At 38.1% G+C, this 17,281-nt stretch overlaps 1 protein-coding gene across 1 annotated transcript in view; it reads left to right on the top strand.

Moving 5' to 3' along the window:
* The window catches only part of KCNH1 (potassium voltage-gated channel subfamily H member 1), a 178,155-nt gene that overhangs the window by 39,724 nt on the left and 121,150 nt on the right, over window positions 1–17,281 (top strand). The window contains exons 6-7 of the mRNA XM_065631601.1: window positions 968–1,360; window positions 14,229–14,658. Of these exons, the coding sequence (XP_065487673.1) occupies window positions 968–1,360; window positions 14,229–14,658 (823 nt within the window). The remainder of the gene's footprint in view (window positions 1–967; window positions 1,361–14,228; window positions 14,659–17,281) is intronic.

The raw sequence follows: 17,281 nt of genomic DNA, 5'->3' as shown, positions 1-17,281 counted from the left end.
AAACTTCTGTCTTCCTTCCAGTTTCCACCTATAACTCATCCAGGGTAAATTTCGTTTTAACATTTAGCTTGTTTTTATTTGGTGACAGATCCTTCATGTTGGTTTCACCCTCATGTTTTAATACATTCATAGATGTAAACAAACACATTCCTGTTCATACCTATGTAAACCAAACTTTGCCTCCCAAGAATTAAATACATGATCGTGCTCTTTTTGCACTAGTGTACAGAAGTGGAGAGATAGTGGACTTAAAATGGGCAGCATTGATTGAGATTGCAGTTATACAAAACACTTGGAGCATGTGCTCAGCTTGAGGTCTAGGGTTTAAAACACATGCTGACAGATCATCCATTGCTCTAGTGTTTGTGTTTTTTAATTCGGACCTAACTGCATTGTGATTCAACTGTACACCATCAGATAGTGAAGAAACTGATCTTCTCTTAGTGAAAAGTTAAAGTCCAAAATTAGTTTATTGAGGCTGATTATAGTTATCCATGGGCTTTGGTCCTGCGGAGAAGAGGAATAAAGGCCCATGCATTCTTGATAAATTGTAGTACAAGACTATTTCAGATACAGTATAGTGAAGAGTTAATAGACAATATTGAAAAACAATGTGGTCCAGTGGTCCCGGTGCTGGTTTTGCCATTGATTTCTGTTTGCAATGGCCTTCCTGCCCGTCAGTTATCTATCTCTTCTATTTAGGCTGCTGAAGGAGCTGTCTCTTCTCACCCAGCACATTAGGCTTAGTGTCAAAAAATAATTAATGACGTTATAAGAAACAATTCTTCTTAGGTTGATGCTAATTTGTTTAACAGAATATTCATCCTGACATGCTTGGTGATAAAAGGAGTTAACAGACATGTATTTTTATCAACTGTTGTATTGAGCTTGAGAATCTACAATGTGAAAAATATTGTTAAAAAATTAAGCATGTTTTCTTTTTCTCCTGAAATCTCTGTGACTACAGGTATTGCAGCTGGGCTCTGAAATCCTTCCGCAGTACAAACAAGAGGCACCAAAGACTCCACCACATATAATTTTGCATTATTGTGTTTTCAAGACTACCTGGGACTGGATCATTTTGATTTTAACCTTCTACACTGCTATTTTGGTCCCCTACAATGTCTCCTTTAAAACCAAACAGAACAATGTGGCATGGCTAGTTGTCGACAGCATTGTAGATGTCATATTTTTGGTAGACATTGTGCTTAATTTCCACACCACCTTTGTGGGACCAGCAGGAGAGGTGATCTCTGACCCAAAGCTGATCCGCATGAATTACTTGAAGACCTGGTTTGTGATCGATCTGCTCTCATGCTTGCCATATGATGTCATCAACGCATTTGAGAACGTCGATGAGGTCAGTATACTAGTTCCACTTCCACCCATTAATTATTACTTAATGGTTGGGGGGAGGTGGGAAGAGAAGACAGAAATGTATGCTTTTAAATGTATTGAATTACTGTACATACATCTCTAGTAGCTGCCCTCAGCACACATAGAAGTTTGCTTATGAGTCCTAGCCAGAAGGGTTCAGTTTTGGGCCTCTCACAACCAGAAAGACATTGAGGTGCTGGAGCGAGTTCAGAGAAGGGCGATGAGGTTGGTGAGGGGCCTGGAGCACAAGTCTGATGAGAAGCAGCTGAGGGACCTGGGGCTGTTCAGCCTGGAGAAAAGGAGGCTGAGGGGAGACCTGATCGCTGTCTGCAACTGCCTGAAAGGAGGCTGGAGCATGGAGGGCGTTGGGCTCTTCTCCCAGGTAGCAAGTGATAGAATGAGAGGAATTGGCCTCAAGTTGCACAGGGGAGGTTCAGGTTGGATCTGAGAAAGCATTTCTTCATGGAAGCGGTTGTCAGGCACTGGAACAGGCTGCCCAGGGAAGTGGTGGAGTCACCATCCCTGGAGGTGTTTAAAAGATGTAGAGATGAGGCTCTTAAGTTTAGTGCTAGAGTTAGGTTATAGTTGGACTTGATGATCTTGAGGGTCTCTTCCAACCAAAATGATTCTGTGATTCTACTATCTTTAACAGCACTGGGAAAGGCTGAGTTTTGTCGTGGCTGAAATTTGTGTTTGTTTTCCTTCATTCTGCATCCTCAGAGTTCAGGAGGATGGCCAGAAGGAGACAGCAGAACCTCTATACAGCACTGAGGCAAACTGCTTCATCTGATTTACCATGAATAGTTTGAACTGGTGTGTCAAGATAGTTTCTTGGGGCAGGGTTCTCCTGCTTTCGCTGTTGACTGAATGGGATACATCTGCCAGTGGCAATTCTTTATATGACCAACTGGAAAGTATGAAACACTTTTCTCAGCTGCTTCTAATACAACATAACAGGTGGCAAAGAGACGGGTAGTGACTCACTGAATCTTCTTAGACCACAAGAAAGTACTGTGTGGGTATCTGGTGATCCATGCAGCATTGTCTGGCAGGAGTTGTTTTAGAGGAAGGTGAAGCAATTTAAGATGATATTTTGATGCTTATTTGCTGATTCCATAATTAGAAGAAAGGATAGGGACAAATCTGGAAATCTAAACTCTTCCTTAAATCTTACTCATTTCTTTGGGAACAGGTTGCAAACTGGCAAAAGAACTAACATTCAGATGCTTCAAACCACAATACTACCCTGTTTTGACTGCTTATTCTCCTACTGGATCAGGCTCCCAAGAGAATATTCCGAAACTAAATATATTAAGGTTCCACACCTAAATGGTTCAGAGAGTTAATGAATTGTTAATAAAATCTTAAAGAGAATTCCAGCAGTCCACTTTATAATTATATGTTATAAAACCTCTACCACCAACTAATTATGTGCCTCTATTTATGTGGCACATACTAAACCTGTAACATACACATCAGTGCTTAGTATTTAATTTTTAGCCTGTAAAATTTATTTTTTGTGAGTTCTTTTAAAATATGCTCTTGTTACAAAGGACAACCCGGCTATTGAAAGAAAATGATGCCAAGTGAAATATCTGGGTAAAAACATAAAACTACATTACTTTTATAAAAGAACACTACACAGGTTTTTATCAAATTTGAACTATTTTTCTCAATGACTTGAGGACAAGTAGGAAGTAGGCAAACTGTTAGATGCAGTGGAAAAAACATAATGTTATCTGATATTTAATTCCCTAGAGAGGGTTTCATTTTATATAAAGCTGAAATAACACAAATGAGATCAAGCAAAAAAGCCTTGTGAGACCTGTCCTTAAATGTTTGTTTGCCATAAAAAGGACCCTGGCTGCAGATTACTGTGCAGGGCATTCACATATTACTTTGCCGTGGCACTGATAAAGCCATGGAAGGAGCAGCCATATGTCAGCTTCTAACATTTACACTGAAAAAATAAAAGTAACTTTAAAAAAAAATAAAAATAAAAAAGCAAGAGACAAAAATTACAGGAAGTAAGCTTTTCTCACCCGCTGTGGATGGTAGCAACCCGCTGATGATTTTGCTGGAGGAACATTTCCTAACTGCAGACTGGTGATGTGACCTACAGAACATCCCTGAGGAAAATGCCTATACCAGTGGCTCTGACAGCTCTTGAGCGGAGCACAGGCGCTCTCAGACTCATCGTAGCAATTCTGCAGAGAAATTCTTGTTGTGTGAGTTTGAGTTTCTCCAGGTTCTCTGTCTCAGTGTTGCCTTGTAACAATGAGGGGCTGATTGGTACTTCAGTTTTCGTATGGCTCTTCAACAGTCTCCTTAATCAGTATAACAGTATTAGTTTTAGTTATTCTAGCTATCATGCCCAAGAAAAAAACCCAACATTTTTCTTTATGCTATCCTTTCAAGACTTTTCATCTCTAACTCTCCTAGTGAGTTCTGACATTTAGCTGGTATAAATCATTGTAGGGTCATTGGAGCAGAGTTTCCACTGGTGTAAATTACTGTTCTTCTATTAAGGGTTCATAGACTAGTTTACAGGACCTGAGGGGCTTTGCCAGCAGAATCACATAGTGCACATCGGATGAGGATTTAGGGCAGTATATGCTGATCACTGTTTTATGAACTGCCTGTGGAGAGAAAGAAGGAAAAAAAAAGCCACATTCAAGGAGTACTGAAAGTAGAAAGGCTTTGCCTTATATCATCATCTCTGTTGTGAAGAGGATTCCCTTGTGGGTCAACTCCCTTTCTTTCAGACTTGCTGGTTTAAATTTTACCTGTCTCTCACCCTGGGTTACATACAACATTACTTCACAGTTGGATTAAGTCAGCTGCAAGAATGTACTGCTCTAGTTATAAGTAGCCAAACTGAACTGTTATCTGTGTGTCACTTTGATTTTTGCCAAAGGGAATTCCCTTGGAGCCAGGAGGCTGGAGTTAGTAGGTGCTCATGGCTGCTGCAGGAACTTTTTCAGTCCTGATGTGAATACTCGTTAAAAAATTGCTAGAAATTAAATGATACCCGGTGTCAACAGTGGTGATAAAATGAGATGAAGAATTTGAATTACTATTTTCCTGATTTGGTGTTTTCCATATACGCTTTTAAAAAGGAGGAAACAGAATCCTGGCTTTGTTGCGGTCCCTATAGTGAAGGGGGACTGAGGCAGGTGGAATCTCTGTTTTTTCTGCCTGTTGTCATTCTCTGTTAAAATAAGTGTCGCTGAAGACACTGAGGATGTCATGGAGGAACTAAGTTGACAAGTCAATTTGTTTTGAAGAATGCTGTAATTGCTGACAATGAATTGATTTGCAAGGGACACAGGACCTGGAGCCAAAGAAGTAAAAAGCTGTGTGTATAGAGTGTTGAGGCTCTTTTGGCTCTGGGTAATTTTGGGACCGTCCCATCACTTAGCTTTTGATAGGTTAATAGTGAAACCATTTTTGTCTTCTTTAAGGTGATTCACCAATATAAGATTAGTTGTAACACATGAAACTAGAGTTGATCAGTGTTTTTGACGAGCAGATATTAATTTAAAAAAAATCTGATGTTGGATTTTTTTTCCATATTGAAGTAACTTTTTGTTTTGCAATTTACTTCATTATTCCATTATATTTTGTAATGGAAAATGTTGTCTTGAAACAAAATTGAGTGAGACTTCTGTATTTTTCAGGGAATTTCAAAGTTCTTTGGGTTTGTTGCAGTTTGGATCATTAGTATATTTTCAATTCACATTTTTTAATATAATTGAAATTTCAATTTCTGCACTGAGAATATTTTCGTCCACAAAGATACTTGAAGTCATTAAGTATTAATCAATACAACTATTAATAACTACAATTAATACAAGAGACACTTAAGTATGAATAGTCACATTCTACAGATGGAAGAAGAAAGAAAAAACCATTAATTTCTTTGTTCAAGGCCATAGAATTACATATGAGAATGTATGAAGTTTCTGATCTCAAGTGCTGTGATCAAAGAGACGGTACAGTATCTCCTGTTCAGACATGAACAGAATTCAACAAATGAAGGAATGAATAACTATAGAGAAATTTCCATTGTTACCCAAATGGAAATGAAGTTATAAATGTTTCTCCTGGCTTTTCTATATGGCAAGCTGATTATACGGTTAAATACAAATTACTTTTTTGGCCTGCCACAGAACTTCAAGAAAAGAAAACATTCCACTGATTGATGAATCAACTTAATGGTAGGCTTAGACTTGCTACTGGTAAGACAATACATCATGCTGTAATATGGTTTGAGTAAGAAATGAAAATATTGGTCTAAAATTTACACAGCCCTGAAAACATGTGGTATTAGTCTCTTTTGAATTTGAATGATCACAATAAAATTTGACAGTAATACTTTACAGTAATTAGTGTTATTCTTCACTTAAGGAAATACCACCTACTTTGGAGGATAATATTATCATTTTGTGTTCAGACACCAATCAGTAGATTTAATAAAAAACAGGCGTAAAGAAAATTCCACAGTTTTTGCCAAGAACAATGCAATTTAAGACTTTGAATTCCAAAGACAAGTTGAAGCATATTTTTGCAGTGTCAGCTTGAGCAATTTTATACTGTGGTTTTCAGACATAATACCGTAAGATACAATTTATATTGGAAAAAAATTGGTTTATTACATGTGACACTGTTGTGAAATCTCATGGTAGGAGTGGAATCCAGTTATGTCACCACCATATAAATCTCTGAAACAGGGAACTTACAGTAGTAATTGCTGTCTGTATTTGGACAGAACACTATGATCTATGGCTGGCTGATGCCAAATTGAGAACCATATATCACTTCTGTTAGTTGAGGTAGAAGAGAAATAAATGCATAGTAAAAGATCATCAGAAAGATGTATTCAGTATAAATGATCTAGTGTTCACTTAAGTGGATGAATAAGAGAGAAGCTAGCATGTAGGCAAAGAAGATATATAGCTTTGAAAAGACAAAATTTATGATGATAAGAAAGTCCCAGAAAAAAACCACAATTCTGAAGTAATAAAAGTAGATTAAGCTATTTAGTGCTAAGTGAGCATGGTGTAGCTGGAAAATAAACAGTGAGTTGAGAGAGGAATAAATGAATGTGTTGCTGGTCAGATTGTTGGCAGCTCTCTGAGGCAGTACTTTTGCAATAGATTAATTTAAACCTTATTAGTGGAATAATCTCTCATGCTAATACAAATTAGCTATCTAGGAATTACTGAAGTAGCTATGCTGAAAAGCATGCAACTTCTCCAGACTTGTTTTTCCATTTGCTTGCAATAGGGAGCAAGGGAATAAATTCTCATATTTATAGTTTTATGGAATAAACAGGAGCCTATAAAGAAAGATTTTGGGTTAGATGAATTTTGCAAACTGGAAAATACAATTTTTAAAGTCCGTAAGCATCTGCATAATGTGAAATCTGTTTGAAACAGTGTGTAGTTCACCTCTCTGATTTGGATTTGTCCAGTTCAGCAATACTGTATTTTGCATGGGAGTCCGTTGGTAAATCTGGTAATGAATGAACATTTTTCTGTGGCTAATTAAAATTAAAGTAGTCATAACCTGCTTTCTGTGTAATGCCTATAATAAAGCAGGTAAGTATCACCGAGTATGATCCAGGCATAGAGGAAATGTTGGCAAATTGTGGTGCCAGGACGTGATGAAAGTAGATGAGAAGGGATTAATGAGACCTCCTGGACTGGGGTGACTCCTTACCAGTGCTCTTGAGGAAGAACAAAGCAATCGGGTTGCTGTACACAGGTGGAGCAGTGGGAGGGCTGGAGCATGGGCTTTAGGTTGGAGTTTTACTTGCTTGGATGTCTCCTGGTGAGAAGCAGGGCAAAGTGCAAGGGTGGTGGGTGCTCTGGGCTGTAACCTGTCAGAGGTCCTTGGAGCAAGACTAGGGGTGTTGTTGATGTGGCTCTGAGGTGGTTTTGGGAGCTTGGCGGCTCTGACCTGTGGAAGAAAGAGAGCGCAAAAAAAAGGAAAGGTGGTCATGGAGGAGGAGGGCTGTTCGCCTGACTTTGTAGGTGCCTCTGTAGTGCAGCATGGCCCCAGGGGTCTGTGCCAGGCAGGAATTACTCCTTAACAGGCAGGTGGGTGGAAAGAGCATTTGGGGAAATGCAAATGGAATAAAGCAAATTCCTGTGGTAAAGCAGACTGCCAGGATTTAGCCAGGGGGGCAAAGAATCACTTACTGTTCAGAGTCTCTTGAGGATTTGATTCAGGGTGTTCCTCTTTTTGGTCCCTCCTTAAAAACCCAACCTCCACGCTACTAGTGAAGTGCCTCTTTTATGCTACCCTCTCAAGGGCCAGGCTGCCTTTTCCCCCTGAATCCTCTGGTTTCCAAATTGTGTTGGTGGTGTATGTAGGCGCTGCAGAGCTCTTCTGCCGTTTAACCCATTTAGGGTTAAATTATCTCCTTTGCTCCAAGACTGCTTAAGGTATTTTGTTCATTTAAATTCTGCTTGCTTCCGTGGTCTCTCCCAGGTTCATACACCTTGGTGGCTCAGAGACAATTATGCTGGCTGCTGATGGATGGCCTCTCCCAAAAGAGAATGCCAGAGAAGATTGTGTCTCAGCCCAACACCTACTCTGCAGGTTCTGCTGTGGCTTTTAAGATGCCAGTTAGCTCCTCTTCTGCACTACTAGTGTTCAGATTAGTCTTTTTACTAAGTCACAGATAAGTAAGGGCATTATTTGGCTTCAGGGCTACTTCCTCACAGCTTTGAGAAGCGTGACGTGATTTATCGTACTGTTAAAGACAGAATAGTAGTCTACATAAGCTATTCAATCTGTATAAGGCTAAAAGAATTAAAATGTTGAATTGCATTTTCAGTGATAATGTATGGTGATAGCCTTTGTGCAAGAAGGAGAGCTAATTGAATGCGTTAGATTCTGAATTCTTTCAAAAAGCTGCTGTTAGAGTGATACTTACACTGCGTATAAAGGGAAGTATGTTTCACAGGCAGGGATCGGTTATTCCATTTTTTTTCCCCCATTCAGCATACTTGTATTGATCTGAGGCAGAAAGTCAAATGAGACGGCAAAGGGTATTTATTTGAGTAGCTAAATGGTTGCTTTATAGTCCATTTCATGTTAGGGATTGGATTAGAATTGAAAAGATGGAGTAGTATTAGATGCCAGTATCACTAAACCTTATTTGGGTGTTTTGCCTCTTCGAGATAAGTAAAAAGCTTCTGGAACTGACGGCTTCTCTGAATCAGAAGCATTGGGAAGTACATTGCTGTCTGTCAGGGGTAAATTTTTTATTTGATACTACATAAAGTGGGATTTCTTTAGATTACCTTTGTGTTATCTTTACCCTTGGCCTTCCTCTCAAAGTAAAAAAAAAAAAAAAAAAAAAAAGAGTTTGTTTCCTGGATTTGCTCTTTTTCTGAGTGTGAATGTATATGTGTAAGGCAAGCATGGATATAGTTTTATAAATGAAAAATCAGCCTTTCCATGTCTTCCACCCTGTGCTCTTATAAATGAGTTATTATATTATCCCTTGAAATGAAACGTTATATTATCCCTTGATTCTAACGAAGCTCACAGATGTCGGACTAAAATAAGCTTTGTGAGTCTAGAGATACGCTTTCTTCAGTGCTAAAAAACACAGCAGTAACCGGAGGATTTACATACTGATTTTGACCTGTGCATGTAACGTTATCTCATCTGTTGGCTGCTAAAGATGGCAATCTCTAGGAAAGGTCGTGTTCTCAGACCCAATGAAGAAAATCAGGAGAGGCAAATAACAAAAATGGGAAGTCCTAATAATGACCTGACAGGGCTGCCGTGTTGCTGCAGGTGGGCAGAGCCAGGCTGTGGCACAGCTGGCTTCAGAAGCAAATGTCAAGAAAGAAGGCAGCACTTTCTGTGACTCTTGCCTCACTTACGCTACTGATAAATTTGGTTCATCACCTCCTTTTTTGATAAAGAATTTATTTTTTTGGTGCTGTTTCATTCTCATTCTCTTAATGATTAGCTTTTAGTCTCCTGCATCTCCCTTTAATTGAGGTGAAGTCTGAACTTCAGCAGTTTCATATGAGAGGAAAATGCTGGAAAACTTAGAATAGATTGGTGGCAATACTGAACATTTCTCTTTTTAAAAATAGATAGTAACTAGGAAGTAAATACTTCATTTGAGCCTAGAAAAAGTCTTAATTCTTGGGTTAAGTGCATTTTCTTTCTGTACATGTGGAAAGTAAATAATGGCCTGAAAAGTGAACACTGTCATACAAATCCAATCTATTACTAAAGTGCTAGTGCTACTATAGCTGTAGAAGGTGGGATGAAAGTTGCATTTTAGTTCTCTTCTAAAGTTGTTCATCCTACATCTTGTTGGAAGGGAAAATGGATGATAACTTTTTTTTTTCTGTAGTTAAATTTTGTTGTATTTTTTTTCTACATGAAATTTTATTATTCAATGAATTGTGTTAAATATAATTTTACATGGCAAATGAAGAGCAGCAACTTTTTTGTTTTTACAGCATCTAGCACCGTAATGTCCACTGTTACTGTCCTTGGGGACCATAACGACACAAGTAACTAATAATCACTCTGCTTACAGCCCTTGTGCTTTCAAAGCACTTCACAAAGTACTTCATCACAGAGCCTCTTCTCTATCTCCTTTAAGAATATGGAAGTTATGGCACAAATCTTATGTTGTCTGATGCAAAACGAGAGCCCAAACATGGATATCCTGCATCCTGTGTTTGAAAACAAGATTAGTTACATGGCTGAGGTACCAGTGTGGGACAAGGGCTGCACTGCCAGTAGATCATGTCTTGCAGAAAACAAGGAGATACAAAAGAAAATCTGTGTAAATGTGTGCAGTACCTAGGTTTAATTAGCGACAAATTATACATGGAAATTTGCTTTTGGCAGTATTGCATGGACAAACTTACAAAGTGTTCTCTTTGGATGTGAAATGTGGGTCCTGCTTTCCTCTCGGACTGAGGCTGGTCTGTTGTTCTGGTCTGTTTGAGGTGCAGTTCCACTCTGCAAAGATTGCATAGGAGCGGAGGAAGGAGGAGAGATTGTCTTTATTATCTTAAAGGCTTTTGACATTCAGGTTTGCTCAGTCAGTAAATACAGAATTATTTCTTCTGTCTCTCAGTGCTCTGAGCTTGCCCTTGGTTTGGAGGGAACTCGCTACAGATTCTTCCGTTTTTATGCATCAGCCATCTACTAGCAAGGAAAGTAAACCTGCCAACCTATTAAATATTTATGAACAACTCTATGCAGGTATCAGCACTAGAATCTTTATTTAGTGCCATTCAGTTACTTCAAACAATTTGAAATATAAGTTTGTGTGAAATTCAGCATTTTCTGCCATATTTGACTAAGTGTTGCCTGTTGAAGTGCTGCATGCAAGTACTCCCTGTAACAAAATATAGTAAAAATGTACTATTTACCCTGGCCATATAACAGATTTCTCACCTTCTGCCTACCCTCAGGGGAAGGTTTCCTTTGGATAGAGTACTAACAGGAGGAACTGTGTCTGAGTAAATTGGGTGCAGGTAGGACTTCGTGGGGTAGTACTTAGTCTTGTACTTTCCCTCACTACCACACAGATGTTCCTTATGGTGATCCTTCAGAGCAGAGGATTTGGGGGTGCCTGTTTGGGACCCACTGTGCAATTTCTAGCTCTTTACGAACTGAGGTTCATCTCTTTCCTCTGGGCAGAAGGAGCTCTGGGTGTCTCCTCCTCTGCCTCTCAAGTTTACAGGAGTAACAGAGCTAAGAGGGTGGGACACACATCAAGAGGAGTAAATTTAGTTCAGGCTCTTGTGCGTGACATCGTGGAGCCATCTATATGATAAAAACACAAAGATAATCTGCACTGATAAAAGCATTGCTAGTATAGTTCTATTTTCAAAAGTGGTAATCTAAAAATGTCAATTTTGAATCCAGCAGATCTATTCCTGTGAGCATTAAAATATTGCTTGCTAAATTTAGTGACAGATAGTACTATTTTAAATTATTGGAGAATTAACCGATTTTTTTTTTTTTCTACTGTATCATCTATGAAACAGTCTTAATTTTCCATTGTTCATACACATTTGAAATTCTGTCACTTAGAAATTTTAAAGAGAGTTATATGAATAATTATTTCCTTGGGCATTTCTTACTCTTGATATTGATCCACTTAGAATGGACAAATCCTTCCCTCTGAGGAAATCAAATAAAAAATACTGTTAATGCTGAAATAAAAATAAATGTGTTAGGTTTTTTTTTTTTAGCTTTTTCTGAACTTTTAGAATTTTATTTGCAATGCAATCTGGTGAAATATTGTGACTAATTTGAATATTAAATGCATCCTTTCAGTGCAACCAAATCAAGTTCTTTTTTTACAAAAACCCTAGTTTTCTCTACGTCTGGTCAGAATTTGGTAGAATCATGTTCTCCCAATTGATGCGGTTCTATCACATTTTCAAAGTTTATAAAAATTTCTTTTAGTGAATTTCACAAGGGAAATCAGAATAAGAGTACTCTGAAATCCTTAAATGTTTTAAATCTAATTTCAAATATTTTATTTTGCATTTGCATTTTTCATATCCCATTTCATAAACTCCCTTATGTAATTTTTTTTTTTCCTCTGTGTTTCTAATCCTTGACATTTTTTGTTTTGTTTTGTTTTGTTTTTCCCCTTCCAGTTGAGAATTAACCAAATTCCAAACTTCTAATCCTTTGTGAATCATGATTACTTTTGTTTTTGGTAGGACCCTCACTGATAAACAGCATTCATTTTTTTTTTAAATCCCAGGGATGAGTTCTAACTTTAAAAAAAGTTTTGCACCACTATTTTTGAGCAAAAATAAACCTGATATTTAGAATATTGGGATGGAAAAATTTCCTGCCCTTGCCTGAGACTTGTAAGCCCTGCGTGATTGAAAAACTTGGCTTTGAGACTGAAGCTAAAAGGTGGCCATTACTGGATGCCTCTCAAAATGTAAAACATTTTTGTTTCCCCCTTAAAGTTTGTAAAGTGGAAAGAGAGAAATGGGCATTGGTCCCAGGGAAAATGGTCAGAAGGTTGTGTTGTAATGTTAGAATGTGGATATTTAGAATCTGGAGGCTATATGTGCTCTAGGACTTGCATATCCAGTTCTAAAATATGGTTATCACGTTATAGTTTTTTTGTGTTTTCCTCTTTGTTCTTCCTCTCCATACTGAGTGTTCAGCAGCACCTGCTTTCCCCCCCGGGAATGAAGGCCTTTTGCCTTCTGTGTCCTGTTCTCTGAATCCACATCAAGGCTTTGCTCCATTGTTTACGATATGAAACTGGGTATAGAATGAATGGGAAATGGAAATCAACTTTTACTTTGTGAAGGAATTTTGCGTCAGTGCCTTGAGAAGTTTGACATGGATAATAATGAAACTAATAGATTGCTTTGCTCCGTCTTTTCTAGATTTCTGCAAATATCTCTGACTTAAAGGAAGGCTGCTTTTTTTTTTTCTTTCTCGTTCTTCCTTTTTACTCCCCTCCCCCTGATTGTGTTAGATCTTGTCCAAATACATAATAGAAATTGATAGTGTGTTCCCAGGTAACAAATTACATCTGTCTCTGAAAATGAGTCAATGTAATCATGACAAATTCATGAAATAAAGAGGAAATACATTGCTGCAATCCTGGGGAACGTGAGTCAATATGCTTTATGTAATTATTTAATAAAACATCTCTTCTAGTACATTGAACCAGCCTAAGATACTGAAGCAGTTGTATTTATACAGGAATAAACAAACTTCCAGTAAAAGCTGGTGACCAGAAGTATGCAATTATGCAGTTCCAGAAATACTCATTAGACCAGTCTGCTTAAATTTTAATCAGACTTCTATGTATGAAACAGTCTTGATAAGAGACAGTAGAAAGGATTTTTATGAAGGTTATCCAGTTCTTTTAGTGCCCCAAATGGCTTTGAATTTTTGTTTGATTTAACTTCTTGTGTATGGAATTGCCAATCTGGCTAAAAGTTAACAATACAAAAGCCTACGTGCTGGCTTAATTCTGTTTTATGGGAGCCATATTCGTATCAGCACAAGAATACTACATTGATAACAAAGCTGTCATAAAAAGAATATGATGTAGGGTCTAGACAGTGAGGTATTTGAAATAGTTAAGCTTTGTGTCGTCCATGTGTGGAATGTCAGAGGACTGATTATCACTGCGTGAATTTTTATATCAAAGTGAAGTCATAGGAAATACATGGTTACACTGAAAAATTACAAATCGCCATGTACTCCCGGTATTTTTTTGGCCTTCCTTATTTATCTTCCTGGTATGTCTGAGCTAAATACTGTGAACTGTGTTATATCTGAGACCTGAGAGAACATGTGTAGCCCAGGATCATAATGTTAAGTCAGAAACAGCCATAAGAGATTCATGACTCCAGGTGCTGGAGCGAATTCAATTAAGTCTCTGGTTATGTTTCTCTCAGCCTTAGTTTTGTATAGCTTAATGGTCAGTGACTTCCATGTTTATTTTCAGTCAGCCTAAAGTAGCATCAGGATGCTCAGGGGCGGTCTATTTGCAGAGCTGGACATGCAATAAATAGCCTGTCGTTTGAGGCCTTCACAAATGTGTTTGTAGACCTATTCAAATAATCTGAAAGGAGAGTCCAGAGAGCAACTCAAAAAATGTTAGTGGATGAAGACAAGAGTGCACATATCCATCCCTGGAAAGGGTCACTAACCTTTTCATGTTTCACAGTCTCTTTTTTTGGGTGTTATCTGATAACCATCTCTTCGTGATGGATCACCCTGTGTCTTTGGAAGCTGCAGATAATATTATTGCTTTAATATTAAATTCTAATGGTCACTGTTCTTTATCCTTCTAGGGCATCAGTAGCCTCTTCAGTTCACTTAAAGTGGTCAGGCTACTTCGGCTGGGTCGCGTAGCTCGGAAGCTGGACCACTACATTGAATATGGAGCAGCCGTCTTGGTTCTGCTGGTGTGTGTGTTTGGTCTTGCAGCACACTGGTTGGCCTGCATTTGGTACAGCATAGGAGACTATGAAGTTATTGATGAGGATACAAACACCATCCGACATGAGAGCTGGCTCTATCAGCTGGGAGTGTCAATAGGAACACCTTATCGCTTTAACACATCTGGCTTTGGAAAATGGGAAGGTGGACCAAGCAAAGATTCGGTCTACATCTCCTCGTTGTATTTTACGATGACCAGCCTCACCAGTGTTGGATTTGGGAACATCGCTCCAACTACCGATGGGGAGAAGATCTTTGCTGTTGCTATGATGATGATTGGCTGTAAGTATTAGAGATTTTGTCTCTCACACGCACAAGGCCAAATAGCTGTGTGTCATGAATACTGATGTTGTAAGAACATCTAGAATCATGTCAAATGTTATTATGCAGCTTAAAGTATTTTTGGTGGCAATATAGTTATTACACACTTTCTTACCAGTTAGTTTTAAATTACAAGTGGGAGTATTGCTGTGACTAGCAAAAGTTCAGTCATTTTGGAAGCGATATTCTGTCAATATTTTTTCAATATTCTCTTGCAAATAAACCATAAAATGTGTAAGGCCTGAAGTATTAAAAATTAATGCACCAGAGTGGGCACAGACAACCTTTGTGCCTCCATTTAGTATGTGGCAAAAATCTTTGTATGTGTGAGAACTGTGTGTATTGGACAAGTGGGTCGGTGAGTAGGTCTAAGAGCATCTCATAAGGGAGAGAGAACAGTAGCTCTCTCGAGACCGCAAATTCTCTGATGGGCTGAGCATACAGTATGATCCTAAAACAACCCAGATCATACTGGCCTTGGGCACCTCTGGCTCACATTTCCTTGTTGCAAGGGATTCATATTGCCAAGCTGTTCAGCTTTTGGCCATGTTGTGTCAATCCAACACAGGATCTGCACTCAAAGTGCCTTGATAGCTACTTAGAGTTAAGAGCCATACATTGGCCACTGTTAAAGTAGGTCATGTTTCTCTAGATAAGAGTGGAATTTGAACTAAAATAAGGAAAAAAAATTCTACTTTGCACATGGAAGAGCATATCATTGTATGGAGAAAGAGAGAAGCTTCTGGACATCTAGAGGAGAAAAAAATCAGTCCTCGATAAGCAGAAAATTAAAACCAAATATATAATGAAACTCAATTAGCAGCACAGTGCCTGTTATGGTAGAAAAGTGAACTTTTGATTCTGATATGTCGTTTTACAGGAACACTGAAATAACGTGCTGACATTATGTGTGCAGTGCTAAGCAGGCTGTGTAGGGATTGGGACATTTTAGCTATAAAAATTGTTAATTTTGTTCTTCTGGCTTTTTCCACTGCTAAGAGTCCAATCATCCTAATAAAACACCCATGTAGCAGAAGGGAAATTTATATAAAACTTGGAGACAATTACGTGGTTTCCTCATGAGAAAATGCATTAGACAATGTAGCAGTGTAGTACAAAACAGGCTTCCAAACCTATTTCCTGCTGAAGGTACCTGTTTAATAGGAAATATCCTGACCTTTCGCTTATTGTTCATTGGATTATGCTCATGATACTACCTAGACAAGAATAGCTACTATTTTTCAGTGTTATTATTTAGTACTATGAATACTGAATGAACATAACCTTCATAAAATCAAGAATGTACATGGGCATATTTTGAAGTTGTACCTGCTCCAAACTCTTCATATGAAAATGTGGTGCAAAGAAACTGAATTTATGCAAGGTTGATGTTGATAGATATCTGCTCTGAATTCTAAAATGACCTTTAATTTCAGCAAGTTGTAAAAAAGTGTTCTGGCTATTTTAAATCCTATGAATACATGCACATTTGAGGCAAACAATTTTGTTTGTATCTGGACTTCTGGAACCTTACATTTCTAACCCTGTAACTGTCTGTGTATCTGAGCCCCTTTAGCTTGTGAACAACTACTTGGAAACCATTAAGACCATTTGCAATGTATGTTTGAAGGAATGGCAACTAAGTAACCCAATCTTTGAGTTTAGCCCTTTGGTTTTTGTAGGGTATTGATTACTTTCAACATGCTGTAGTTTTGAGCTGTGATCATTCCTAGGATGGGAGTAGCAAAATGGATTTGTTTAGTTTGCAGCTATTTAGAACTTAATTGTTGACGGATGTTCTTCCACCATCACATTTTATGTATAAATAACACTATGTTGCCTGTAGAATTAAGCTCTCAAACATTGACCTGAGCTTGAACTTGGGCTATTTTAGAAGAACTTTGTCTGATCTGTTGGGAACAAGAAAGGTACATAGCAAATGTATGGGGGATAGATGTGGGGGAAAGGAAAGAAGTTTCCCGGCTAAAGCTTTTGCACGTCACTCAGAAAAATACATATTTGTCCCTGGCCAAGTAACATGTTTGTTATGAGCTGAGCTTATATCACAGTTGATGGCTACACATTCCTGTTCTGGTCCTCATTTTGCAGATGTCAGATCACGTAGATTTGCGCATGGGATGGATAGGGGCTGTGGATGTCCAAAGCATCAGAAGTAAGCAATTTCAAATCAGTTCTGCTAGTGTGTTGCTGCCTACGAATAAGAGGAAAGGATATATGATTTCTCATTCATATTTTGCTGTTAACACTGCATTTATTTTAGCAGCTATCTAGTGAAGCATTCTTAAAAGATCCCAAAACTGCCACTATAGTGTCATCAGAAAAAAAGAGTATTTGGGGACAAATGTGTAACAGCCAGCATTAATATTTCAAAGTGATTTCAGAAAATTTTTACTTTAAATTGGCTGGCAATTTTTAATAGGAGGGCAATTTTTTTCCCCTTGAGCTAATTAACCTCCTGTGAATAAACAGTAAAACTTCCAGTAATGTGATGGGGACAGATTTAGATAAGTGTAAAGAAAATGATAACATTTCCTTCTCTTTGTGCATTTTATCCTCTGCTCTT

The sequence above is a fragment of the Caloenas nicobarica genome, chromosome 3, assembly GCF_036013445.1.
Source record: "Caloenas nicobarica isolate bCalNic1 chromosome 3, bCalNic1.hap1, whole genome shotgun sequence".
Lineage (NCBI taxonomy): Eukaryota > Metazoa > Chordata > Aves > Columbiformes > Columbidae > Caloenas > Caloenas nicobarica.
This window is presented reverse-complemented; position numbering and strand designations above follow the sequence as displayed.